Genomic DNA, 22,971 nt, shown 5'->3' with positions numbered 1-22,971 from the left:
TCTTGCATTACTATTTGTCTATTGTGATAAGTGCCAGCTGGCACCGACTCATGTGAAATATAAAACCTTGTGTTGCTCAATCTACCTAGTGATTATAATAGCCGTAGTATCCAACCTTATACCATCCTTCCAGTAGGATGCGAACAGGGTTTGATGATCTTTAGAAATATACAGTCATTCCTATTCTGTATAGTTTACTGCAATGGTCATCCTGATAAGTATCCATTCACTGGACTGGACTGGACTCAGTTTTTTTTGTTTTCTTTTCTTACGTTTTATTGCCAGACTTAACTAAAAAGTGTCTTAGAAACTGATACCATTCACCACATGACATAAAACTTGTACATTGATCACTGACAAAAACTGCACTAAAATCTTAGTGCAGTTCATTATCAAAAATAATTTGCCTACTGCTAGCAATGTTTCAAGCACTTTTAACACTGCTAATACATGTCTGTTTTCTCTAGCTTTCTTTTGTAAAATAGCACACCATATATACATTTTACACCATGAAATTACATTATGTAACATAGAAATCATCTATGCTATAGCCTAATTGACTCTAACTTTGCCAGCTCTTTGGTTTATAATGTTTGTAAATAGCAACAAGTACACAGTGTTACATTTAAGCTTCCTAATGTGTACACTTTCAAACAGGAAGGTAAGGTTACACATATTTAATAAAAAAAATTAAAAAATACAGTGAGTGTAACAAGAGTTCAAATCAAAGTTGTACCATTACAAAGCCCACCAAAACTATAACACTTTTTCAAACATACTTAATATAACATCTTTAAACAGGTGTCTTACAGACCTTCAGCATGGCGCACTTGTGCTGTAAAGCCTTAATAATACAGTTTAAAAGATACATTTTTCCTTTAATATGACAAGACATGGAGAATCCTAGCCCCATGTGTGGTATGTAATCACTTTTAGTGGTTGAACAAAGGTGTTTGTGGTCAAAAAAATGTTTGAGCAAATTTTATGTGAGTCCAGTAGTCCAGTCCAGTAATCCAGTCCAGTAGTCCAGTCCAGTGAATGGGTACACCCATAATCTCCACTATAAAGGAGCTCAGAGGAACCAGAACTCTATACTCAAGCCTGTATTACATTGATGAAGTAGTGTAACTATAACAAAACACGTGTTTAAAAATTATTGATAAATTATTTCTTCCTTCGTTTCTTAGTTTTATGTCCCAATCCCATATTATCATCCACCCTAATACAAGACTGTAAGTATACCAGAGCTATAATAGTATATAACTTACTTGTTTAATAATGTAATGAGTTTTCTACATTCATTAGCTATTAAGATGGAGTTGTGGTTGGAGCTTTCTTCTATCAGTTCATTTATTTCAGTCAGTAGCTCCTCTTGATCAAAACAACCAGCAAACACCTACACATAACAAAACCATCATCATCAAGTATGGTACTACTTAATAATAGGGATCGTCAAGGTTTGTGTTCTCATGCTTTATCTATGATACGGGCCATACTGACGGCAGGATTGGTTAAATGCTAAGTATGGTTTGAAAGAATCTAGGATAGGTTGCTTCAAAATTTTAAAACCACAAAAACTATATGTGATCAGATCTTGTCTTAACGTTATGCTTGAAACACCATGTCATCCTTAAGCACTTATGCACCTGATAAAATATTTTACAGAATTTGTTGTAATACAAGGTAACTGGTGATTCTAATCACTGTTACGTTGATTGGAAGTTTGGAATGCCTTCTTTTAATCATAAATATTTGAGTTGTAAAAAATGTGACTGATTTTCCAAAATCCGGCACTACAATCCCAGTACTACTGTACTGCATGATGGTATAAAGTAGGGATTAAATTTGTGCATTAGTTCATGATCTCCTTTGCTTCAACAATTTTTTATTGCAACGATTCCTACTAGCTTGTTCCATTTACACTCACACAGTACAGCAGCATGAGCTACTAGCTTAACTGGTTCTGCATACTCACATCAGGTTGTTCTTTACATGATATGATCAGTTGACTAAGCAGCTTCACAAGAGGTTTGATGTGTTTAGATTTCTTCTGACCATCACATTTAAGGTGCTCAATACAAAAACACTTCAAATCTTTACAAATGGATAATAAACACTCAGACTTGGCCTGTTCAATGGAAGAAATAACAGAATGGCAAATCATATATCAAAAAGTACCTCAGTTAATTGTACTGGTTGATGTAACAGTGATGCCATTATTTCACATGCTTGGCCCTACATTAAGGCAGCACATGTAATATACAACCAAGTCAAGTAATCCTGACCATTCTAAATTGGTTGACAGCATTCGGTAGATAACTGGCTAAATCTTTACATAAGTGCCATGCTAAATCCTACATTAAGGTAAGATATAGTAGAGTGACATATTATTTGTGTGCACTTACTGGGTATCTCTCTACCAGTGTCATAAACAGCATGTGGTGAACATGCGAGTTTCTAAGGAACAAAACATCAATACTTTCAGTAATTATCAAATAGTATTAGGGTATACTTGTTGGTAAGAAAGTCGGTTAGTAAGTCACTGAACAGTGGAATCACAGTGGTGACATCAATCAAACCAAACTATGGAAACAATCGTACCATAATTTAACAAGCATGATATATTATTATAACTAACATTAACATCAGGTAGGTTACTCCGTTTTCTTTTCTTCTTAGAAACAACTGGTTCATTGAGTTCTCTTTTGCCACCTCTTAATACTCGCAACTATGTTTAAAAAAAACAACCTTGGTGCAAGTCACTACTATTGTATATGTAGAGTGTATACTTACACTTGCAAAATATAACTTAAACTACCCGCCACAATACACAATACCTGAAAGAGTCATTCTTTCACTACTTTGTTTTACAATATATACGTAGTACCACATTCACTTACTAGGAACATAGAGCCTTGTGTGATCAGTTCTTGACCAGCAGTGGGAACTAAACAGGTCACTACATAGTATCACCGATAAATACATACTACCAACTAACCTTTGTAGGCAGCCTGTAGTAGCTGCTGTAAGAGATCAAACACATGGGCTTGATCTGCTTCTGTTATTCTAGGATACTATGAAAATAAACATGTAACTATACCAGAAGCCTAATACAATGGGTACTGGACTAACTATACCCTTGCAACATAATGCCCTTCAATTGTTGAATCTACTCACTTCCTTCATGTGACAGAGTTTCTTAGTGAAGATGTTGGTGGCTCGATTAGCTAGTGGTAAAGTGTCATTAGAACAAGACATGATCAGTCTGAACAATGGCAACACAAGGTCCTGTATGAGGCAGGCATAAAAATGAGTACGGGATCTTCTAATGGCTTACTAGTGAGTGTAATGACTTGGATTGCCATCGTATATAAATCTCAATTAAGTCTAACACTCTATAGAGTAACACATGCAATGGTATACTTAACAAAACTAGATCACTTCTAGAGAAAAATACCTTAAGCGAAAGTCCATCAGCTGTTGTTGAAAGTCTATGAACAATGAAAGTAATAACATGACATGTGACCACAAAATGGGCACAAATACCACACAACCTTTTCTATTCTTTTTTGTAGTTGATGACTTCTTTCTGGCTCTAAACGCTGCAGCAAGAGCATCATCAACTCTCATCATGGCCTCATCATCCAAATCATCAACATTGTCATCTTCACTCTGTACCACACAGCAGGTAATTTTATAATGAAACAGTACACAATTAAATAAACATAATTTATCAATTGGAAATTGGAATTATTAACTTTGCTAAAGAAGTTTCTAATTATTACAACTGTTGTTTGTTTTCTACAGCATGTTGAAGGCCATGATGTAGTAAAAACTTAAAGAACTTACTTCACTACTTGGGAGAGCTGCATCTCCTAAAGCCAGTTTAATCTCTTTCCTAAACTCTTCATCAATTTCACACTCCATGTCATCACTCTCCACTTTATCATCCTCTACACTGCCATCATCAGAATTTTCATCAGAACCAACATAGTCATCTTCCTCCTCCTCTTCATCAACATCATCGCCTTCATCATCACCTTCATCATCACCTTCATCATCTACCAACTGTAGGTAACTGTGAAGGTCTTCTTTGTACAGAGGATCAAGTACCTGTGGTCAAGTAATACGCATCAAAGATATTACCACATGAAGGGAAAACTTTAATTGGCAAAATAAAATTTGGTGAGTTACTATAGGGATCACGTCTAATATTGTGACACAATATGGTACAAAATATAGTTCGCAGATATGGCAATTTTAAGTAACAATGCATTGTAACTTCCTAGTTGTCTAAAGTTTGGCGAATAAAATTCATGCCAAGTATTATTTAACTATCGCTGCATGGTTTCCGATTCCCAAAATATCCCATATTTGTTCACGGGTAGTAATGTTACACCTGGTAGACATTGGGGCGGTGGGTGGGCTTCTTATAAGAGTAGAAATGTAATGAGAAGACAAATGAAAACTAGGAGTCAAATTTACGATCCTCATATGGCTCCCAACTAGAGAATGATACTAGCCAAGCTTTCCATGGTCACTCCAACAGGTGTGCTGGACCTCCATTCATGGTTTTCACAGAGTCTGAGAAGATCTGCTGCAGGAAGCACATTCATAGAAAAGGTGGCAGGGGTGAAATAAGGTAGGCTATTAAGCCAGCTATCTAATTGTGGTTAAACCATAAATTTGACATTGCATCTATGGAAACTGGATTATCTCAAATCTAGTCACATTAAAATTTTAGTAATTCATGTTCCTGACCATTAATAGGTAGTGTCGTCAATGGGATTCTAACCGCTATATAACCAATGCCTTTGTAGTCATAGTGGGATCTTTTGCACAGCTCGTTGTGCATTTGCCAGTAGCCTAGTACATTGATGCAGCATAGCCAGTCCCCACTCCTGTGTGTCTTGACTAGACTAGTTCAAAACAGTCTTTACATTCCTACGGAGCTTCATAGCTAGCATGATTGCTCTAAGCAAGATGTTTTCAAAAGATTTGGAAGTGAAACTTTAGATTGTTCACTGAGTTTCCTTAGTACATTATTGAGCTCACGATTAGGTCAGAACAACTACTAAGTAACTAGATTGTTAAGCATGATGATATAACTTACTTTAATAACTAAGTGAAGTGCCTCTACGGTTAAGTGTGGGGTAAAATGTCGATATGTTTGCTTTGATAGTGTTCTCCACAACTGAGAAGGTTGGGCAAGAAATCCCAACAAGACATCAGTTAATACTTCTGTCCAGTGAGGCTCATCTTCCTTGACTTCACTAACTCCTAACACCTTGTCATGTATAATCAGCAGATCCTAAAGAAACAAGAAAAACTTTGTGCATGTAAAGTGCGTGTGCACGTATGTGTGTGCTGTCATTTGCAACCTCCTTGTGATGGGCCTGGTAATAAACATCCAATACATTTACTTCATGCTCCAAGCATAAGACAGAACTACTAAATAGCACCCAGACTAAATCATCAAATCCAAGCCCCCCACTATTCCCCAGAGTCATTCCACCTTCCAGGGTTGTCCAAACCAGCCTAACTTTTTTAGTGTTCCCTAGCCAGATAGCTAACAGCTTCTACAGGTTATCCAATGGGCAGTTAGGTACACATGTGTGTGTTTGTGTGTGTGTGTGTGTGTGTGTGTGTGTGTGCGACTGCGTGCGTGTATGTCTGCCTGTGTGCGTGTGTGACTGCGTGTGTGCATGCGCATATGTCTGTGTGCGTGTGTGTGCGCATCTGTGTCTATGTGCGTGTATGTCTGTGTGTGTTTGTCTGTGCATGTGTGTCTGTGTGCGTGCGTATGTGTGTCTGTGCAAGCATGTGTGTGTCTGTGTGCGTGTGTATCTATGCGTGTGTGTGTCTATGCTTGTGCGTGCATGTGTGTGTGTGTGTACACTAGCCTTTAGCAGTTCAAGTCCAGTAGACTGATCATAGAATGACTGAAGTCCTGCATGACACATGAGGAGCTGTAAAGCATGTGACGTCGTTGACCTAGGAGTGTCTGTATTCCTTAGTGTCTCCATTAGCTGTTCCCAATAAGAACGCACCTTGTATAAACAACAAAATCCAATTTACTTTATAAGTGACATACCAACTAAACATTCAAGAAGCAATTGAACATGCATTTTCATCGGAATATCTATACATGTAACAACACAACAGTAGTAGTGGTACCTCAGCTGTTTGCTTAACAATGGGAATAACATAATTGGAGGAGGTATTGAGTATGCCATAGGCATAGTCTATCAGCTGCCTCACTAAGTACTCTCCATTCTGGTCAGTACCTGGTAACCCTCTGGATGTTTTGGCATCACCTACACAAACAGTACGGGAAGTTTAGTTGGGCCATATTATGCTACCTGTAGCAAACACCTGTCTGAATTTGTGGTTGCACATTAGACAAATCGACCAACATGCTAACAAATCTCTGCTGCAGAAGCTGTCTTGATTCACTGCTGATGGGTGGGGCAGCAACTTGCAGCTATGGCAGACAACACTGATAGCAAACACTAGACCATTGTGACTGACTTGTAGTGCAGATTTCTTAGGGACCTTGATCACACTAAAGAACGCTTGCTGAAATATCATTTGTAAAAGGTAGATCATCCACTGATCTGGACTAAACTGCTTTAGCTTTGAGTTACGAAACAAAGAAAGCATCTGTAGGAGAAGGAAAATAAACATGAAGAGTGTGCTACCAGTTAATATGACAGCAAATGTTTTATGAACACAAGATTGAAACTCATCACATGATAAACTATATTGCCTCAAGTGTTACAAAAAACCTTAATCTCTCAAGTTATATGCAAGTGTCTTACATTCTGTTAATTTTACAAAATCTTCTATGAAGTATGCTTGCTGACAGTCCAAACCTACTCACAGGACAAAGACTTTTCTTTTTATAAGTATTATGAGTATATTACAAATCTAAATTGTTAAGTGGACTATCATTTTTACATATGACCAATATCCAGTAAGGAGTTGCTATTATGACATTACAATTTTCAATTCCCTGAGCTATGATGATGGTACCTGGTCCAGGAGACGTTGTCGTTGTGCATCAACATCTTCCTCAACACTCGGACAACAAACAAACTTGTTCCAAAGATGTTCAACATACAACTGGACACCACCACTGTCAAGCTGTACAACACAATACAACACATCCCAGTTAGCACAACATGATACATGACAGAATAATTATACAATCAGTCATAGAGAATAATAGACCAAGCTAAAATGTATTAGTCTAGTCATTCTGCCCACATACTGACAGTGTTACAACAGCTGGGTACACAACCTACACACTGAGTATACCCATAGGAGGGTTAGCTGTGTGTCATAACTCTGTGATGTAATACTACAAACTAAGCATTTATGCCAGGTTCTTAAGCTAGGGTAAACAATGCATGGTACACTGTACTGACAAGACCACTGGGGACACATTTTACATGGATGTATAATCTGTTCTTGGGGTGTCAACACTTCTGTGAGATCATGAGATGATCAGTGAACAAGTTCCCATTCATCTACTAACCTGGTTAGTTATGTCTCCCACCAGACTGGACTTGGTGATATTGTCAAAATGTTTTACATAGCTAAAGTGAAGGTGTTATAATGAGATGAACCAATTAATTAACTTTCCTCACCCCTGAGCTTGTAGTTGTAGCAGAAAAGAAACTTGTATGGACTTATCAGTTGACCCACCTATGGTAGTTGCTATACATCCAACCTGTGGACAAACATACCATCATATGGTTAAATGGAACTAACCATGTACCCATAATGTTAGTGTTTCATTTGATTGTGCCATGCTGTAAATAAACAATGCATATACTAGTGACCTAATGAGAGAAGCATGTTAAAAGTCTGTGCACTTCTATTATCCAGCTTTTTTGCATAACTGCTGAGGTTGGTCTTTTGTCAACAGCAAACAGCACGGCCAACAATTGGTTGGAAGAATGGTGTAGCAACAAGTGTGCTGAGTTAACAAATTATGCAAGGTATATACTCAGAAATGATATTATGTCACCGCCTATAATAGGAAGTAGATTGACCTTTGATTATGCAAACACTTGTCATTGTGGTCAATAATGGGATAGTACTATCATTCTTGTGGCTGAATTTTGTCAAGCTGTTAACAATCTCCCACTTGTGTTAGAGAGCTATGATATGATTCCATGGTGCTATAGCAGGCTGCCAGCAAGTTTAAAAGTGTCACTCACTACACTACCTCGATCAGGTTTTGAAGTTTATGCACAATCCCACATAACATAAACACATTGATACTGCCACTTCAATACAATGACAGCTAAACTATTCACCAAATGCTTGGCTGCCTTGTTCAAATAATTGTCTGCCCCTGATAAGTTGTTTCTGAGGCACCTTAGGAGATTTGGAGTAAACACAGCTACAACCTGTGGGCAATAATAATGTAATACAACTACATTATACATACTAACCTCTGAAACATCTAGTGTTGGTAGCAGGAGCTCCAGCAACTTGAAAGAGAGGTACTTGCGCTCATGGGATGATACAATGACTGACTCTTCAAAGGTCACATTAATACAAGGATGTATAATCACATTGTGTTCACCATACCATCCACTACAGTTTTCCAGAAGAGTGTCAAGTGACCTTTCTTCCTCACAGCATCAAGTACAACAGGCCACACACTATGGACACTGGGATGAGCAAATGTGGACTCCTACAAAGTAGAGTAAGTCATATACACATCATGTGCAGTGTACCTTCAATACTGTAGCAAGATATTCAAAGTTGTCAGGATGTAGCAGCCACTTGTGATTCCACTTGCTCTTAACTAGCTTCTTCAACGTCTCATTCTGTAAAAACACAATAGTACGCCTTTTACAATACCCATCAGAGAAATTGCACAGTAAGCAGCTGATGTGGGCATGACTGGTGATAAATTACCATACTTAGCTAGACTGGACATCCCTTTTACGATCTCAACATAGAGACAATGAACTACTATAAATAAAATGTGCTGAGGTGTGTCTACCACATCAAAACAGCTGAGGTGGTGCCACTTCATTGTAATACATCATGTTGGTGGTTTATGTGTGGATATTATAAAAGAAGCAATCATTCAGTACAGCTGCACTTGTAAGTATTCAGTCAGAGAAGATGAAACTTGCTTTCTTGTTCGGCCTCCTGCTAACAGTCCAGCTGTGCAGCTCAACACCTACCTACAATCCAAACAATTTTCAGTCATGGAATAACCAGCCTTGGAGCAACCAGCCATGGAATAACCAACCATGGTGGAATGCTGGACAATGGCATGACAATCGCTGCCCTGATGACCGCTACCAATTTGATCAGTACAACTACCCAAACGCACGTGACTACAGCAAGTACAACTACTTCAACTCATGCAAGGACATTCTAACAAGATTTCCTGACACACCATCGGGATACTACTACATCACAACTGGTCCTGACAGCTACCGTAAGGTCTACTGTGAAATGGAGAGGAAAATCTGTGGTGAGAAGGGCTGGGAGAAGTTCTATTACTTAAACTTTGTCAAGAACCAAACCCAGGATTGCCCAGATAGCTTTGTCAAGGAACATCATCCAGTCTTCAATAGGAAACATGAACAACCATTCTGTAGAAAGGCAGGTGATGATAATTGTACAAAAGCATACTTTCCTCTTCAAGAAAGACAATACTATGAAGTGTGTGCCAAAGTAAGCGGATATCAGTATGGCACACCATCTGCTTTCAGGCCTTTTGACCTGGAGGATACCAAGTTCCACATGGATGGAATCCACTTCACATATGGCAAAGAGGAATACTATCTATGGAGCTATGTGATTGGAGCGCACAGGAACTATGACATGAAAAAGATGACTCCAGGAAAGTTGAGGGAGCTGTGCCCTGATGTTTCCCCCAAGTATGACTGGACCATTCCTTTCTACCTTGGCAACAATTATTACTGCGATAGTGGCCTATACAAGTACAATGATCATAGCGACACCACCAAATTCCACAATGAGCACAGGTTGTGGGAAGGAAAGGACTGCAACTACCCCAACTTCAGCTGCAAGCGCAGTGGACAGCCATGGTTTTATACAAAGTTGCCAACTCACATGGAAGACTACATTGAGATTCACAGCTGCTTTGCCAATAATGCAGATGTGAGGTTTGATAACCTTGAAATCTACCTCCGTTAAATGCTGACTTTTCCTTTACCTGGACACGAAAAGGAACTAAAAACCTTTATGTTTTTTCTCTTATTATATAATATATATATACACTGTGCTTGGAACTAAATATACTTTTGCGTATGTACATTTCTTAGAAACAAATGTGACTAAATAGGAATCAAACTATACAAGTAATCGTTGCAACATGGGCATGAGTGATTTGCCTGATATGTACATACCATGTACAGGCCTAAGTATGAGTGTGTACATATCAGGCAAAATCACTACATTTATACTATAATTTCAGTTGTAAAATCATTCACAAACTTCTCACAAAACCACTTCACCAGCAACTTTAACACAGTAAGGGCCTCTATAAGTATTTAGGCAGAGGCTATTGACACTGATCGTCGGTATTGACATCAACTTCACTACATATGCTCTAGTCCACCGTGCTAACCTTTTGACTACCAGTGCCAGCCACTGACACCTTTTCTTCTCTACCTTGTCAAAAAGGCTATATTTCAGAAGATTAGTGAAGAAGAAACCTAGGCTGAACCTGACCCTAACCACAATGCTAACACACTGAAGTTTTCCTGTTAAGCATAATGATGTCTTTCATAAGTTTTTGGTTGTTTACTCCCTCCAACCCTTGCTTGCCTCAAACTCACCAAACTTACCTTCATAAAAATAGTGTGCTTGATGCTTGGGTTGCTTACAGTGGCATTTAGTGGCGCTTATTGACAAAGACAATATGGTGTCAATAGCAACTGCAAAGTATTTAAGCTTGCATTAGCTAGCTAGTTAGTTGGTCAATCAGTCAGTAGAAATAGAAACTTTAGTTGTTGCTCTGGGGACAAAAAGTGAGGCTACTATATATACAAGTACAAGAAAAAATTAGGACAGTACACTTCTTATTGTTTTACAGTATTTGGACATTACATACTACTCCGATCCAGCTTGTTTCAGTACCTTTTATTGCAGCACTATACACTGTCCCTACTCTAAATTAAAATTGCTAATTTTTTCTTGTACTTGTTTGTGAAGTTTTTTTTGCAAGTTCATGACCACTAATAAATAGCTTGCTTTTCACGGTGTTAATCACAGCACTATATTATACTAGAATATGACTCATACAATAACAACTGATCAGTGGGTGTGGCTCTACATAAGCCTGCAGACAATAATGGAGGTGGATTCATGCATATCTACGGACCGATGAATGGGTGTGGCTACCATATGTCTACAGACAGTAATTTACTTAAGTGGGTGTGGCTCACGAAAGAAGCAGGGTTACACTATGATGTGTAGTAACACGTCCACATTTAATTTAGCACGTGGGGTCAGACCCAAATAATCTGTAAAGCGGGACCTGGATGACCCAACTCGGTTTAACAATGTTATATAAAAAAACTACATCTATTGACTTACACATTGCTATATTGTTCGCCGTGAGTTGCTCTCTCTGATCAATATCAACAGTAGTCTCATACCGAGACACCACCCACTGGTTGAGTAGGTTCTGGTGACAAACACAACAGTTTTGGGCCTTACGCCATTTTTTTCCTTTCTTTCTGACCAATCAGTCACTTTAATTCAGCTGTAATGCGATTTGATAGGCTAGAACGATAAAGATGGCCAACTGGAACCATGGATACAAACGCATAAACAATATGGCAGTGGGCCCAGAAACGTAGCGTAAGTCACCAGAACCTACTCAACATGCAGTGGGTGGGGTCTAGGCACGGGACTATATCAACAGTGAGTCATGTATGTGTGTGTTCAAATAGTTTGGTGCAACTGGTGACCACGTGCATTTGAATAGTTTGATGCAATATACACGGAAATTTTACTGTTGTCTATTAACACTCAGCGGTAGAACCTTGACTGATGGCCATGGTAAAGAAGGATAAAAGGTAAGACAATAGCGCAAGTATTGTATGTTTATCAATATACCAAAGGTTTTTTCTTAAGTGAACTAGGAACGTTTCTGCAAAAGAATTAGGGCTGTAGCTGTAGTCAGTTTTCTGTTATGCTTGACTGAAGGCGTCAGGCAGGCGGGCGGACGGGCAGGCAGGTAGTAGAAAATTCTGTTAAATACGTAAAAAAAAAAAATAATCTGTAGCAACTTGACGTAAACGTTTCGGGTCGATCTGAAGAGACTTTTGGGCTTGGTTTTACCCAACCAATACTGTCATGTCATTGTCAGGAAAAATCGTGGCAGGTTTTTGGGTTATATTATATCACGGATCACCCCCACACCTTCGATGTCCCTACTATACAGTAATATTGTACTATATGATGTAGATGATATCTTTTGAGCCAGAAAGCCCAAATCTTTACAATCTCTACTACTGATTTATATCATCCCTATAGCTGGTGAATTTTTGTTATCTAGATAGTACCCACCAAATTGAACTATATGATGCAAACTATAGATAGACTAGGTGTACCCACGCAAAATGTGCGTGATACTAAGACAATTGTTATGTGCTATTGTGTGAATACACTTAAATTTGATCATTACCAATGATTAAGGAGTAATCAAATCATTACATACCAACGGAGTCATGATTACGCATAGCCACTGATGTGCACACATAATTTCTTCAATTGTGTGTGGCACTAACATCTTGCTATAATGTTGGTGGCTTCATGAACAAAGAGTGAATGATGTCATAGTTTTTATAATGTAGGTTGGCCTTGTGCATTGGAATTTCTGCGTATCTGTGCAGCACTCATGCAGATCCCATTACAACCATGCACATACACAAAAGAATTAGTTTTGAGCAGCAGACAAATACCACAATTGGCATGAACTCTACTTCATTTGGATGATGTTGCATGAACTAACATAAAGTGTCTGAGTGTGGTATGAGGATCAGTTTACCAATAGCTAGTGCATCACCACAATGAGCTATATTCTAATTCAACTTGCATTTGTCACATATAGAGGTATATATTTAGTGTTGTCAATTTGAGTAACTGAATTGGGGTTCCGTTTCTACATTCTAGTCATGTTGTTGAGTTGTTTACTTAATGCATGACAAAGTGTGTATGCAGTAAAGTTTTGAATAAGGGGTATTCAAGTTAATCAGCAGTACTGAGCAAGGTCAACACCAGAATGTGTTTTAGGATAGAGAAGAGTTGTATTTTATTAGTATAGCCCAGGTGAATCCTTCTGAAGAGTGGTTGTTCATGTGTGTTCTATTAGGGTAGTTAAATGGATATAAAGTAATAGAGCTTCTGGAAGTTTCAGTTGTTCCTGTAGAGTTACCAAGGAGTAAAAATGTGTCTGTGTCTCCCTACACATTGAAGACTGCAATAGCAACTAAATGATCTTGTCCCCATGATTTGTCAACTGGTAAGGTAGATGCATGTTCTATTAGAGTAGTTGAACGTAATTTTCCGTTCTTCCTCCCTCACAAAGGTGTCATCCTGCAGGGTGCGAGTGTGTCATTGTAGGCAGCCTGGTTGGAGTGATCATCGCACGTTAACTTGCCACACCCACTACGAAACTATCCTTTGTTGACTGTTTCCTTCTCCCTTGCAGTGGTGTTGCTAGTGATCCTCCGTTTTAGGTCTGTCTATAGGGTACAGAGTGTGTATTTCCGGAGAGTCTTCCTTGTATAGTCTCTGTCAAGTAGCTTGATAGAAATAATCATCGCTCATAGACTTGCCACACCCACTACGAAACTCTCCCTTATTGACTGTTTCCTTCTCCAATGCAGAGGTGTGCTGGTAATCCTCCGTTTTAGGCATCCCTGACCTGCTTGTCTTCTTGTCGCAGTAGCTATACTTCATCTAGTGCACAGCGGTGTAGGCCTCAGGATGTCTATCCTTGTAATGAGCGCAGCAGGGTACAGAGTGTGAGTCCCGGTGAGTCTTTCTTGTGTAGTCTCTCTGTCAAGTAGTTGTAAACTGGCCACACCCACTACGAAACTCTCCTTTTATACTGGTGGCTGTGTTTGCCGGATGATAGCGTACACATCAGATCACATCATCAAATTTGCTGATGTGATTGGTTAAATCATGAAAAAGTGATTGACCCTATGTCATTGTAAGCTTTTAGACCATGACGTCATCTGATTTCTATTGGCAACGCGCGTATACCAGAATATCATACACGCATATCGTAAACCCATTAACAGTGATAAGTATCTCGCAACCAAGGTTAGTACGTAATGATAGACGTGAAAACCACCTTATGACACATTGATCTAGACGGGTAGTTGGTCTAGCGAGTTTGAAGCTAATCGGGGGAAAAACCAGGGAGGAGTTTTTGTTTAAAAATTTTATGGTCTCGATTTTCCGTTTCTCGTTCTGTCATCCACAGGGGGAGAGAAACGTCTAGTGTAAGCTGGGATGGGAAAGGCTGGTAACACGATAAGGGTGTGCAGAAAGTTTTGGACAAATTCGTGTCATCCTCGGGTAGCTACGGTGGTCTAAAGGATATTTCCCGTAGTTTAACGAATCGCCACCAAGATTCGCCTCAAATTTTAGATTTGAATGGTACCGATCCGATTGAAATCCGACTAAGAACGAAGGGGAAGTGCTGGAAGAGAGTTAGAGAATTATTATATAGATATTGGTAGTACTGTATGGTAGGGATCATGAATCATTCCTGCTTGAAAATAATACCACCAGCTTCACTTCTTCATACCACCTTGGCTGTATTGGTTAAGCATAATTAAACCCAAAAATACCTTCAACAAGTTTCTATGAAATTTTTTATTTAATTGAATTTTTTGCTAACTGACTAACTAACTGATGCCTCCAGCTAAGCATAATTCAAACCACAAACTTGGCCTCTTCACCGTTCGACAATGCTTCAGCCTGCGATGCACCTATTTGCCAACTGCAGCACCACATAGGTGTTGATTTGCAATAGTGCACGTGATGGCTTTGGTGCACCTAGAATCGCCCAAGATTTTCATAGTGACTGGATAGATTGCAAAGACACTTCTCATACTGTTCTTCATTTGTATTTTGTAATAGTTCACTTCTCAGTAACTGATAATCTGGGTGAGCATTTATTCCTGGATTGATTGCAGAGCCATCCTCAAACTGCTCTTCATTTATAATGCTGTATAGCAGGTGGAACAAAGCTGGAAATGAAGTGGTTATGGCCACATTGTTTTTCAGTAATTGATAGTTGGGGCATGAGTTACATCACTTAATTGATTTTTATAATGTCTGGCCAGCACCATTCTTTCCTCTGATGCAGTATGCATTGTCAGAATTACGCTACATGTACAAAAAGTAAGCAAACAAGTGTAAGGAGCTAAACTTGTGTTTGCACGTAGGTTAAAATTCCTGGGTGAAAAAAGCAAAGGTGGTGGCCAAGAAATGGCTGCAATGATGTTAATCCTAAGAATGGTGTGCACTGTTAAAAATTTATTAGCATTAACATCATTCCAGCCATTTGTTGGCCGTCACCTTTGATTTCACAACTTTTTTCACCCAGGCTTTTTAAGGCTGCACCATTTTTCACAGCCTAACTGTATTTGTGTAGTGGTACTGGTATAATACATACAGCATATAACTCTTGTGCCTTATGGTGTCTATGACATTTAGTAGGTTAATTATTAGTCACACACGCTATTTGTTACATTAGAAGATAAACTGTACCTTTGAATAGATCTCCAGTAAGGTTAACAACAGGTACAAAGCATCTGGTGTGCATTTTTCCCAGCCTCCCTCAATCAGTTGTTTATAGAGTGGCAAGATGTTTTCATCAAATGATAATCTTGATCCCACCTCTCTGATTAACTGCACAGTCCCCACCATGCCAACCTCTCTAAGGTACAACTTCTTGTTGGCCAGTATGTGAAGCCGCTTGAGTAAAGCACAAATGGTGTCCTATAGAAAAAAATATACAAGCCATAATATACATTTATGGTTAAAATAAGTGGATAAACAACCATTTCATTTATTATATACAGCATACTCTAACTAATTCTAATACTACATACATTAGAAACACAGTTGTGTGTTAAGCTGCAAAGAAAGCTGGCACGCCAAATCATAAGTAGGTTAACAGGAAGAAAGAAAATGCAATTTTTAAACAAATAACTCTGTTCTCTAAAGTAATGGTTTTTACTCTGCAAACATCCTCCATTTCAGTACCCCACGTACCAAACTGACACGAAATTGTACAGTGCTCACTCAGTTATTGACCCCCTTGGTATCTAGACATGTTCAGATAATCAAAAAGGTTGGATAATCAATGCCCACTTATTTATATATATAGATTACAGAGCCCTGTTTAATTACTCTAATAAAATACATAGAGAAGTACCTAAATAGAACAGACATTTCTACTGTTTGGATAACTGAGTGTTTGGATAATTGAGGATGTACAGTCATGAAATATAAACCAGCTTAATTTCTTTGCTTTTATTTTCAATAGGCCTATCCATTTTAGATGATGGAACAAAACAGATAGACTGTGATGACATAATTAGTTTGTGATGTTGCTTCCAGAGTGCGATGTTGCAACCGCTACCACTGATGCTGGCAGCCATATGTATTGCTAACTATTTCATACAAACAGGCAGTCATATAAAAGAACGAAAGGTTGTTAATTGTGAGGCTATAATTCAGTGCTAATTCACAAGTTGTTGACCTGATTTTTATACTTCACTAAGTCTTAATTAAGTTACCATGGTGGCCAATTCTACAACAGGTGTATCCAATCTGAAACACTTTGGCCTTTGCTTGTCAATTGTATTTTACTGTCTGCTTGTAATACTTGTCTGTATTATTGCTCTTTCATCAGTATGATTATCTTTAGGACATGGAGCACTTTAACTAGATGCTCCACAACTGATGGTACCTAAGCTGGATTACATACATACACTATGACTGGTACTGTACCGGTCACCTGAGTCTTGTAGTTCATACACACAGTTGTCTGAGAAATATGGCTCTCCAACAGGGGCTGACAACACAGATAGGGTTGGAATAACACCAGTGGGTGGTGTATCTTCTTCTGTAGAGCTGGTCATTGCATATGCTTCTTAGCATGTACAACAGGAGAACAAAACAAATTCTTGTGAAGCTTGCTGAGTTTTAGATGAAGTGATGGCAGCTGCAAACTCACAACACCTTAAAAATTTATAACGAGATGCACACCAAATGGTGCCATAAGCTTTTCTCTTATTATACATGGGGTCTATTTCAGACATTGAGCTAACTTGTGTGTCTGGAGTAGTGGAGAAGCTAAAAGGGAAGCAAGGAATATCTGTTATGTCAGACTGTGAATTTACTATTCAAGATCAACTTAACCTAATCGATGCTGATCTAAAGATTTCACTATTTTGGAAGATCATACTAAACTTCCTAAAGAAGCGCTTGATGGTCACAAAACAGCCTCTGAAAGAGCTATAATTTCAATATACCAAAGGCACTCTACCTATCACGTTATCCAGTAGAGCCAAGTGTGTGCGTATACTTGTTAATTTTCAGCCAGTGTTAATTCCTCCTCCTGTGAATGATCAAGACATCACCTAAGTCAAAGAGTATATATACTCTGTAGACACTGAATATGATGCTGACTGTAATGAGTCTATTAATGATTAATGTTATTGACACAGTATGCTATGCCAGCTATAAAATAGACCACATATTTACTGTCAAGTTATTCTGAAGCCCTTGAAATTCTCAGTTGTACCATATGTTAACCAATTTGCACTTTGTATGAAGTATGCTTTTAATTAACACATTTTACATGTAAGTGAATCACTAATTATCACAGCTGTTGTGTTACATTGTTATGGTATATCATTACTCAATTTTTAAGTTATGAGTTTTCATTCATAGTGGTGTACAGGACAACAATGGTTGGGACAGAGCAGTTATCAAAAAAATGCTACCAATTTTGATTGGTAGAAAATGATGCGCACCACCTAAATGCTGCCTTTAAAAATCATCCTAGAGACATCTTATGCCACGAAAATCACCTTTATGGAATAATATTAATCCATCTAACATGAAATACAGCATTAAAAACAAGAAAACACTTACTGGTGACCAGATATAGAATTTTTTTTAAAATCTCCAATACTTGAAATTTCATTTCATCTCACTCACTCACTCACTCACTCACTCACTCTCTCTCACTCGCTCGCTCACTCACTCACTCACTCACTCACTCACTCACTCACTCTCTCCTCTCTTACTCATTCACTAGTCGCAAGCCTAGAGCCCAAACGAAGCAGTGAACGGTCACCATTTTATGCAACAACAACAAACTCACCAGTGGGATGTGCCTTTTGGGGTTCCGATGAGTGTAGGCCCTCTGCGCCTTGTCTTTTCTTTATCTTCAATCAGGCTGCTTGTCTTCTTCTTTATCCAACAAAACCATATCGAGGCGTCAATTTTCCGTATCAACACTTTCTTTAAGCAGCATAGATGCCACAAATAACAATCATCTTGTGTTCAATGCCGAAGTAGGGATTTCCCACCAAGTTATGTTGTAATAGCTACTATCATTCATCTCTAGTTTCACTACTTTTTATTGCTTGGATCCCGACTTCATTTTTAAACTTAATATACTAGTTATTTTTTACTATATATGTAGTAGTTAAAAATGCAAATTTTGCTTATTCAAGAATTTGGGGATAATATTTTGGCAAAAGCTTGTGTGATACTGCAATCAACGCAATACATAAAAATCTTTATATTCATGTCTACAAATTGTAAAAAAATCTTGAGAGAAAGCAGACAGCCATTCAACATACATAACAGTCCATTGTCCAAATGCCAATTAATGGAAATATCAAATATTGGGACCAAGTTATTTTTCAAGTATGGAAGAATGTGTTATTATAAGGGAAACATGTGAAATGAAGACAGATTATTGTTTGATGCACAATGGGATATATAACTGACCACAGTACTGGGTGTAGAGTAATGGCGGATAAGCTACTCTCTTTGGGCGGTCTAACAGCAGAGATGTTAGTGATACAGTGGAACCTCAGTTATCTGGACCCCACTTATCTGGATTCTTGGTTAACAGAACCACGGAAATGACTGCTCTATTAGAGTAGTGACTGTTCTATTAGGGTAGTTAAAATACTGATTTTTCTTCATACTATTTTAAGGTTATTTATACACAGTTTCAGAGATACGGACTTTTCAGATTTATGGACCACTTCTGGTCCAAAGGGGTTTGGATAACTGAGGTTCCACTGTACTTGGTACTGAAATTTATGGTTAGTGATGTGGTGTTAGCGAATTCTATCTAATGGTAATGGCTACAAAGTTACAAGAGTATACAAGTACATGTGTTAACATCCAAATTGGCTGTCAAAATAACTGCATTCCCATGACACCTTTGTTGGCTTGTACAGAAACAGTGTTATACTATATCCCAGCTATACAAAGACCCTTCCTTCCCCCCAGATTGGTCAGTCTTTGTTGCACCGCAAAAATGAATACAGTATAAAACATGGAACTTATTACAGTAGAAGCTTTATTAAAGTAGAACTAGTTATACCTGTTGTAAATTTAGCCTCAAACTTCTTGACAGGGTGACAGACTACAAAGAGGTATACTAAATCTTTTATATAACACTTGAGATTGTCAAAGATGCATAGCTTGCTCAGTAAAGGCATTATTGGTCATAAAAACTAAGTGGATTTGCATTATTTTTAGCAGTAGCTTAGCTCTATCTGTTTTGAAGCACTGTTCTCTGTTCAACTATTGCTCTGATTAACACACACCATTCACATTGACACTCCCAAATGACAATATTTACCATTTTAAGCTTCACACAACAAGAGTTATAGTAAATATTATGATCTCAGTTGATGTGTAACAGAAACCTTATATAACTTATATGAACGTTGATAGACACACATATGTTCATGAAAAGAACAAAACAGCCTCAGTGAAGTACTCACAGGTGATTGTTGGGCACACGCCCAGTTATATCAAGATACAATGTTATAGTATACTGAACCTGTAATCCATACGCACCACACATGTACAAGCACACTAACATACCAGTGATACACCATGAATTCTCCCTGACCGAACAATGGTTAGGAGGGCACATACTTGACCAAAATATGCTCCTCTTTCTTCCTAATACGATAAGGTATGATAAAATAACAACATGGGTAACTCAAGATCAAAAAATATTGGGCTGACTATCAAGGTGCTCCTAATTTTCAATTTACATACTAAAAGGTATTGTGAGACTTTAACTGAGTGTCTGGTGTCCTTTGAATATCCAGTACACACTACTCTAATACAATAACCCTCATAAACAGCAAGCATTCTAATAGAACAATCAAACATTAACCTGAGCTCTAGCACTGCCAGTAATCATGAGGTGCTTGTCAACTAATTGCAGTACTTCATTAACTGAAACACAATCAAACAGTGAGAGAACCTAAAAAAAAAAAAAAAAAAAAACAAAAACAAAAAATATCAAAATAAACACAAAAGCTTTCAAGTAATTCTGTGTATATAGCCAACTGTTTTTATGTATGCAAGGCACAAAACATGTACTCCTCAGCCAAGATGTTGGTTGTGTTGCTAGCACAATGGATGAACACTATGAAATTACTGGCCAAAAGGTATTGTATGTGTGGTGGTCCTGCAATTCAAGACCTCGTGTACAAAGCATTTGTCAAAATTTCTATTAACAATACTGCTTGGAAAATAAAGCAGGGTTATTCATCACATGTGTGGCATTTGGAATAAGTCAAAACACTTTTCAAAGTCACTTGTTGTCTACAATATATCATTGCATAGACACTTATATTTCAAGGTGTCATGTTTTATTAGTACGTCTTGACATCATCCATTCATGCTCTATATCCTTTGTCATAATTTTAAGCCGAAATTTTAGAAAAAATGCTATCATCATCGAAGTAAAAAATCATTTTCCCCTTAGACAGTTGTGCACATTCGGTTACACTAGTAATACCTACTTCGGTAAGACAAACAGTAAATCCTTGTCTGGCTCCATCACGATTAGAAGACAGTCCTCTGACAAGTCTCTCCACAGAATAAGACAGGTTATCACACAGGCCACTACCAGAGCTCAACTCATGCTCATCCTGTAAACAAACACAGTGACACAGTTACAGTGAATTACAGACTCAATTACTACACATTTAATTGATGTTGCATATTAGCAAAATTAATGGTGTCACTGTTGTTGTAGACTATGTAACCAATAGAAACCATCATAACAAATAATTAGATATTATCACCTGTATACCCTTTTGTGGATGCACAGAGAAACACATTATAATTCTATATTACCAATTTAGTTGTGGAGTACCAATAAATCTTCTTCCAGACAAAACTAAGCGAGCTGGACACACTATTAGTACACAGAGCCCATGCAGGTAATAACAAGCACTCAGTTGGTGTGTCCTTAACACTTCCATACTGTACTACGGCTTTGTCGTGGGTAGCACTTCCTCCTTGTGGTCTATGAACTAATAATTCCCAGAATAAATTAGATCTGACAGATGTTCACCCCTCAATTATTATGTGCATGGTGCTTCTGCCATGTGTTCTGTAAAATCACTATCTGCCATAACAAACTATATTAAGGTATGACAGATGCTACCGCTGTTACAATGATCCTGTGCACAGATTCAAATAACCCAACATGCTCTGTGTGAATTACATTAACATTTATAGCAATGATGTGTGCTAGCTGCTAGTAATCTCCACTACTATTTCTTCCTGACAACTTTTAGACCAGTAGAGCAAAGGATGCAATAAGGGCAACTCATTCCAAAACTGGTTTGGCATTTACCACTTTTTTTGCATTCTACATGACACTACAAGGTACTATTAGCTCAGTTTACTTGTCACCGGTGCTGTACTATTTTGTTTTTTTGTGTTTTCATCTTGTTTTTGTATTTTGTGACTGTGTGCTGTTACCACTCTTGTAAGTAAAAATGGCTTAGCCGATTGCATGGAGTTAAAACAATAAGTCAATCAAATTATGCAACCACGATCACTATTTGAGAATACTATATCTTGATCTGTTGATTTCATTTGAAAATGGGCCTTGACCACCACCTCACACACATCCCATAAATTCTTACAAGTTAACATTCTTAGATGCTTGACTGATTGCATCATTCAGTTGAAATTACACACTTGATTGACTGACTCAGATTTCGATCCTGACTGTTGATAGTGACTGCTCCTTGCACTGCTGTCACTGAAGCTGACCACATCCTTAGTACCAGTTAGTCTAGTGTGCATGTAGTAACTAGATTATATGGTAGCAATCTTGTACCATCCAATGATCTAGTTGAACCCTTGTCTTGCAGTTTACCCAGTCATGACCATGTGTGCAGCATGTAATTAACTGATGTTCGGGTTTCTATGCACGCATACATACAGGGATGAGATGGGTCACATCGATGAGTACAGGGACTTTTAAAGTTTTTATTATTAATAGTCATCTGGTCTTTTCTAATTCAATTGTCCAGCACGTGCTATCTTTGTGCTGGGGGTGGTAGGCAAGGCATAGATATTATAGAAAGCTATAATATCTATGGGCCGGGATAAAGGGATAGGGGTGCGCTAACAACCAGATGAAGGATAATCCGAGGGATAATCAAGTGTAACGAGATTACCTGAGAATTCCTCAACAACACGATCAACTCTTTAGCAGACTGCAACTGTTTCACATTGTCGTTCGATGCCAGTCCCCAGAATGGACCCAAGACACTCTTCTCGTTCGCCTCCATGTGCGCTAAACCCAGACACGTGGTGAAAACTATGAGATCACGCGACAGTGGGGGAATTTAGCAG

General features: G+C 38.2%; 2 protein-coding genes across 2 annotated transcripts; both read right to left on the bottom strand.

Annotated features, from left to right (window-relative positions):
• Positions 1 to 1,106: 1,106 nt before the first annotated feature.
• Positions 1,107 to 5,342, bottom strand: LOC136243802 (myb-binding protein 1A-like protein). Its single transcript, XM_066035413.1, has 15 exons — positions 5,114 to 5,342; positions 3,850 to 4,113; positions 3,458 to 3,672; positions 3,338 to 3,395; positions 3,178 to 3,288; positions 2,999 to 3,074; positions 2,901 to 2,947; positions 2,639 to 2,728; positions 2,513 to 2,583; positions 2,406 to 2,457; positions 2,286 to 2,354; positions 2,179 to 2,235; positions 1,976 to 2,128; positions 1,269 to 1,396; positions 1,107 to 1,219 (listed from the first exon to the last, which is right to left on the bottom strand). The coding sequence occupies exons 2-15, from the start codon at positions 3,925 to 3,927 to the stop codon at positions 1,165 to 1,167; spliced, it is 1,260 nt and encodes a 419-aa protein (XP_065891485.1). The 5' UTR covers positions 3,928 to 4,113; positions 5,114 to 5,342; the 3' UTR covers positions 1,107 to 1,164.
• A 2,306-nt stretch (positions 5,343 to 7,648) lies between these two features.
• Positions 7,649 to 22,967, bottom strand: LOC136243799 (uncharacterized). The gene is made up of 10 exons (XM_066035411.1): positions 22,794 to 22,967; positions 21,117 to 21,245; positions 20,483 to 20,572; positions 20,182 to 20,262; positions 15,802 to 16,032; positions 8,754 to 8,846; positions 8,605 to 8,710; positions 8,466 to 8,551; positions 8,328 to 8,420; positions 7,649 to 7,735 (listed from the first exon to the last, which is right to left on the bottom strand). Exons 1-10 carry the CDS (start codon positions 22,905 to 22,907, stop codon positions 7,649 to 7,651), a joined length of 1,110 nt encoding a protein of 369 aa, XP_065891483.1. The 5' UTR covers positions 22,908 to 22,967.
• Between the last annotated feature and the right edge of the window lie 4 nt (positions 22,968 to 22,971).

This window comes from Dysidea avara, chromosome 13 (assembly GCF_963678975.1).
Source record: "Dysidea avara chromosome 13, odDysAvar1.4, whole genome shotgun sequence".
Taxonomy (NCBI): domain Eukaryota; kingdom Metazoa; phylum Porifera; class Demospongiae; order Dictyoceratida; family Dysideidae; genus Dysidea; species Dysidea avara.
Note: the sequence above shows the minus strand (reverse complement) of the source record. Positions and strands in the feature narration are given on the sequence as shown.

Bases quoted from the DNA above. Each gene is read 5' to 3' on its own strand.
- LOC136243802 (XM_066035413.1), bottom strand. From the start codon at position 3,927: ATGGAGTGTGAAATTGATGAAGAGTTTAGGAAAGAGATTAAACTGGCT. The intron at 2,948-2,998 runs GTTAGTTGGTAG...TGACCTGTTTAG, and splicing joins ACTACAGGCTGCCTACAAAG to TTCCCACTGCTGGTCAAGAA. The intron at 2,355-2,405 runs GTAAGTGCACAC...ACCTTAATGTAG, and splicing joins CACTGGTAGAGAGATACCCA to GATTTAGCATGGCACTTATG.
- LOC136243799 (XM_066035411.1), bottom strand. From the start codon at position 22,907: ATGGAGGCGAACGAGAAGAGTGTCTTGGGTCCATTCTGGGGACTGGCA. The intron at 20,263-20,482 runs GTTAATGTTTGA...TTATCGTATTAG, and splicing joins CTGGCAGTGCTAGAGCTCAG to GAAGAAAGAGGAGCATATTT. The intron at 8,711-8,753 runs GTACACTGCACA...TCTACTTTGTAG, and splicing joins ATCTTGCTACAGTATTGAAG to GAGTCCACATTTGCTCATCC.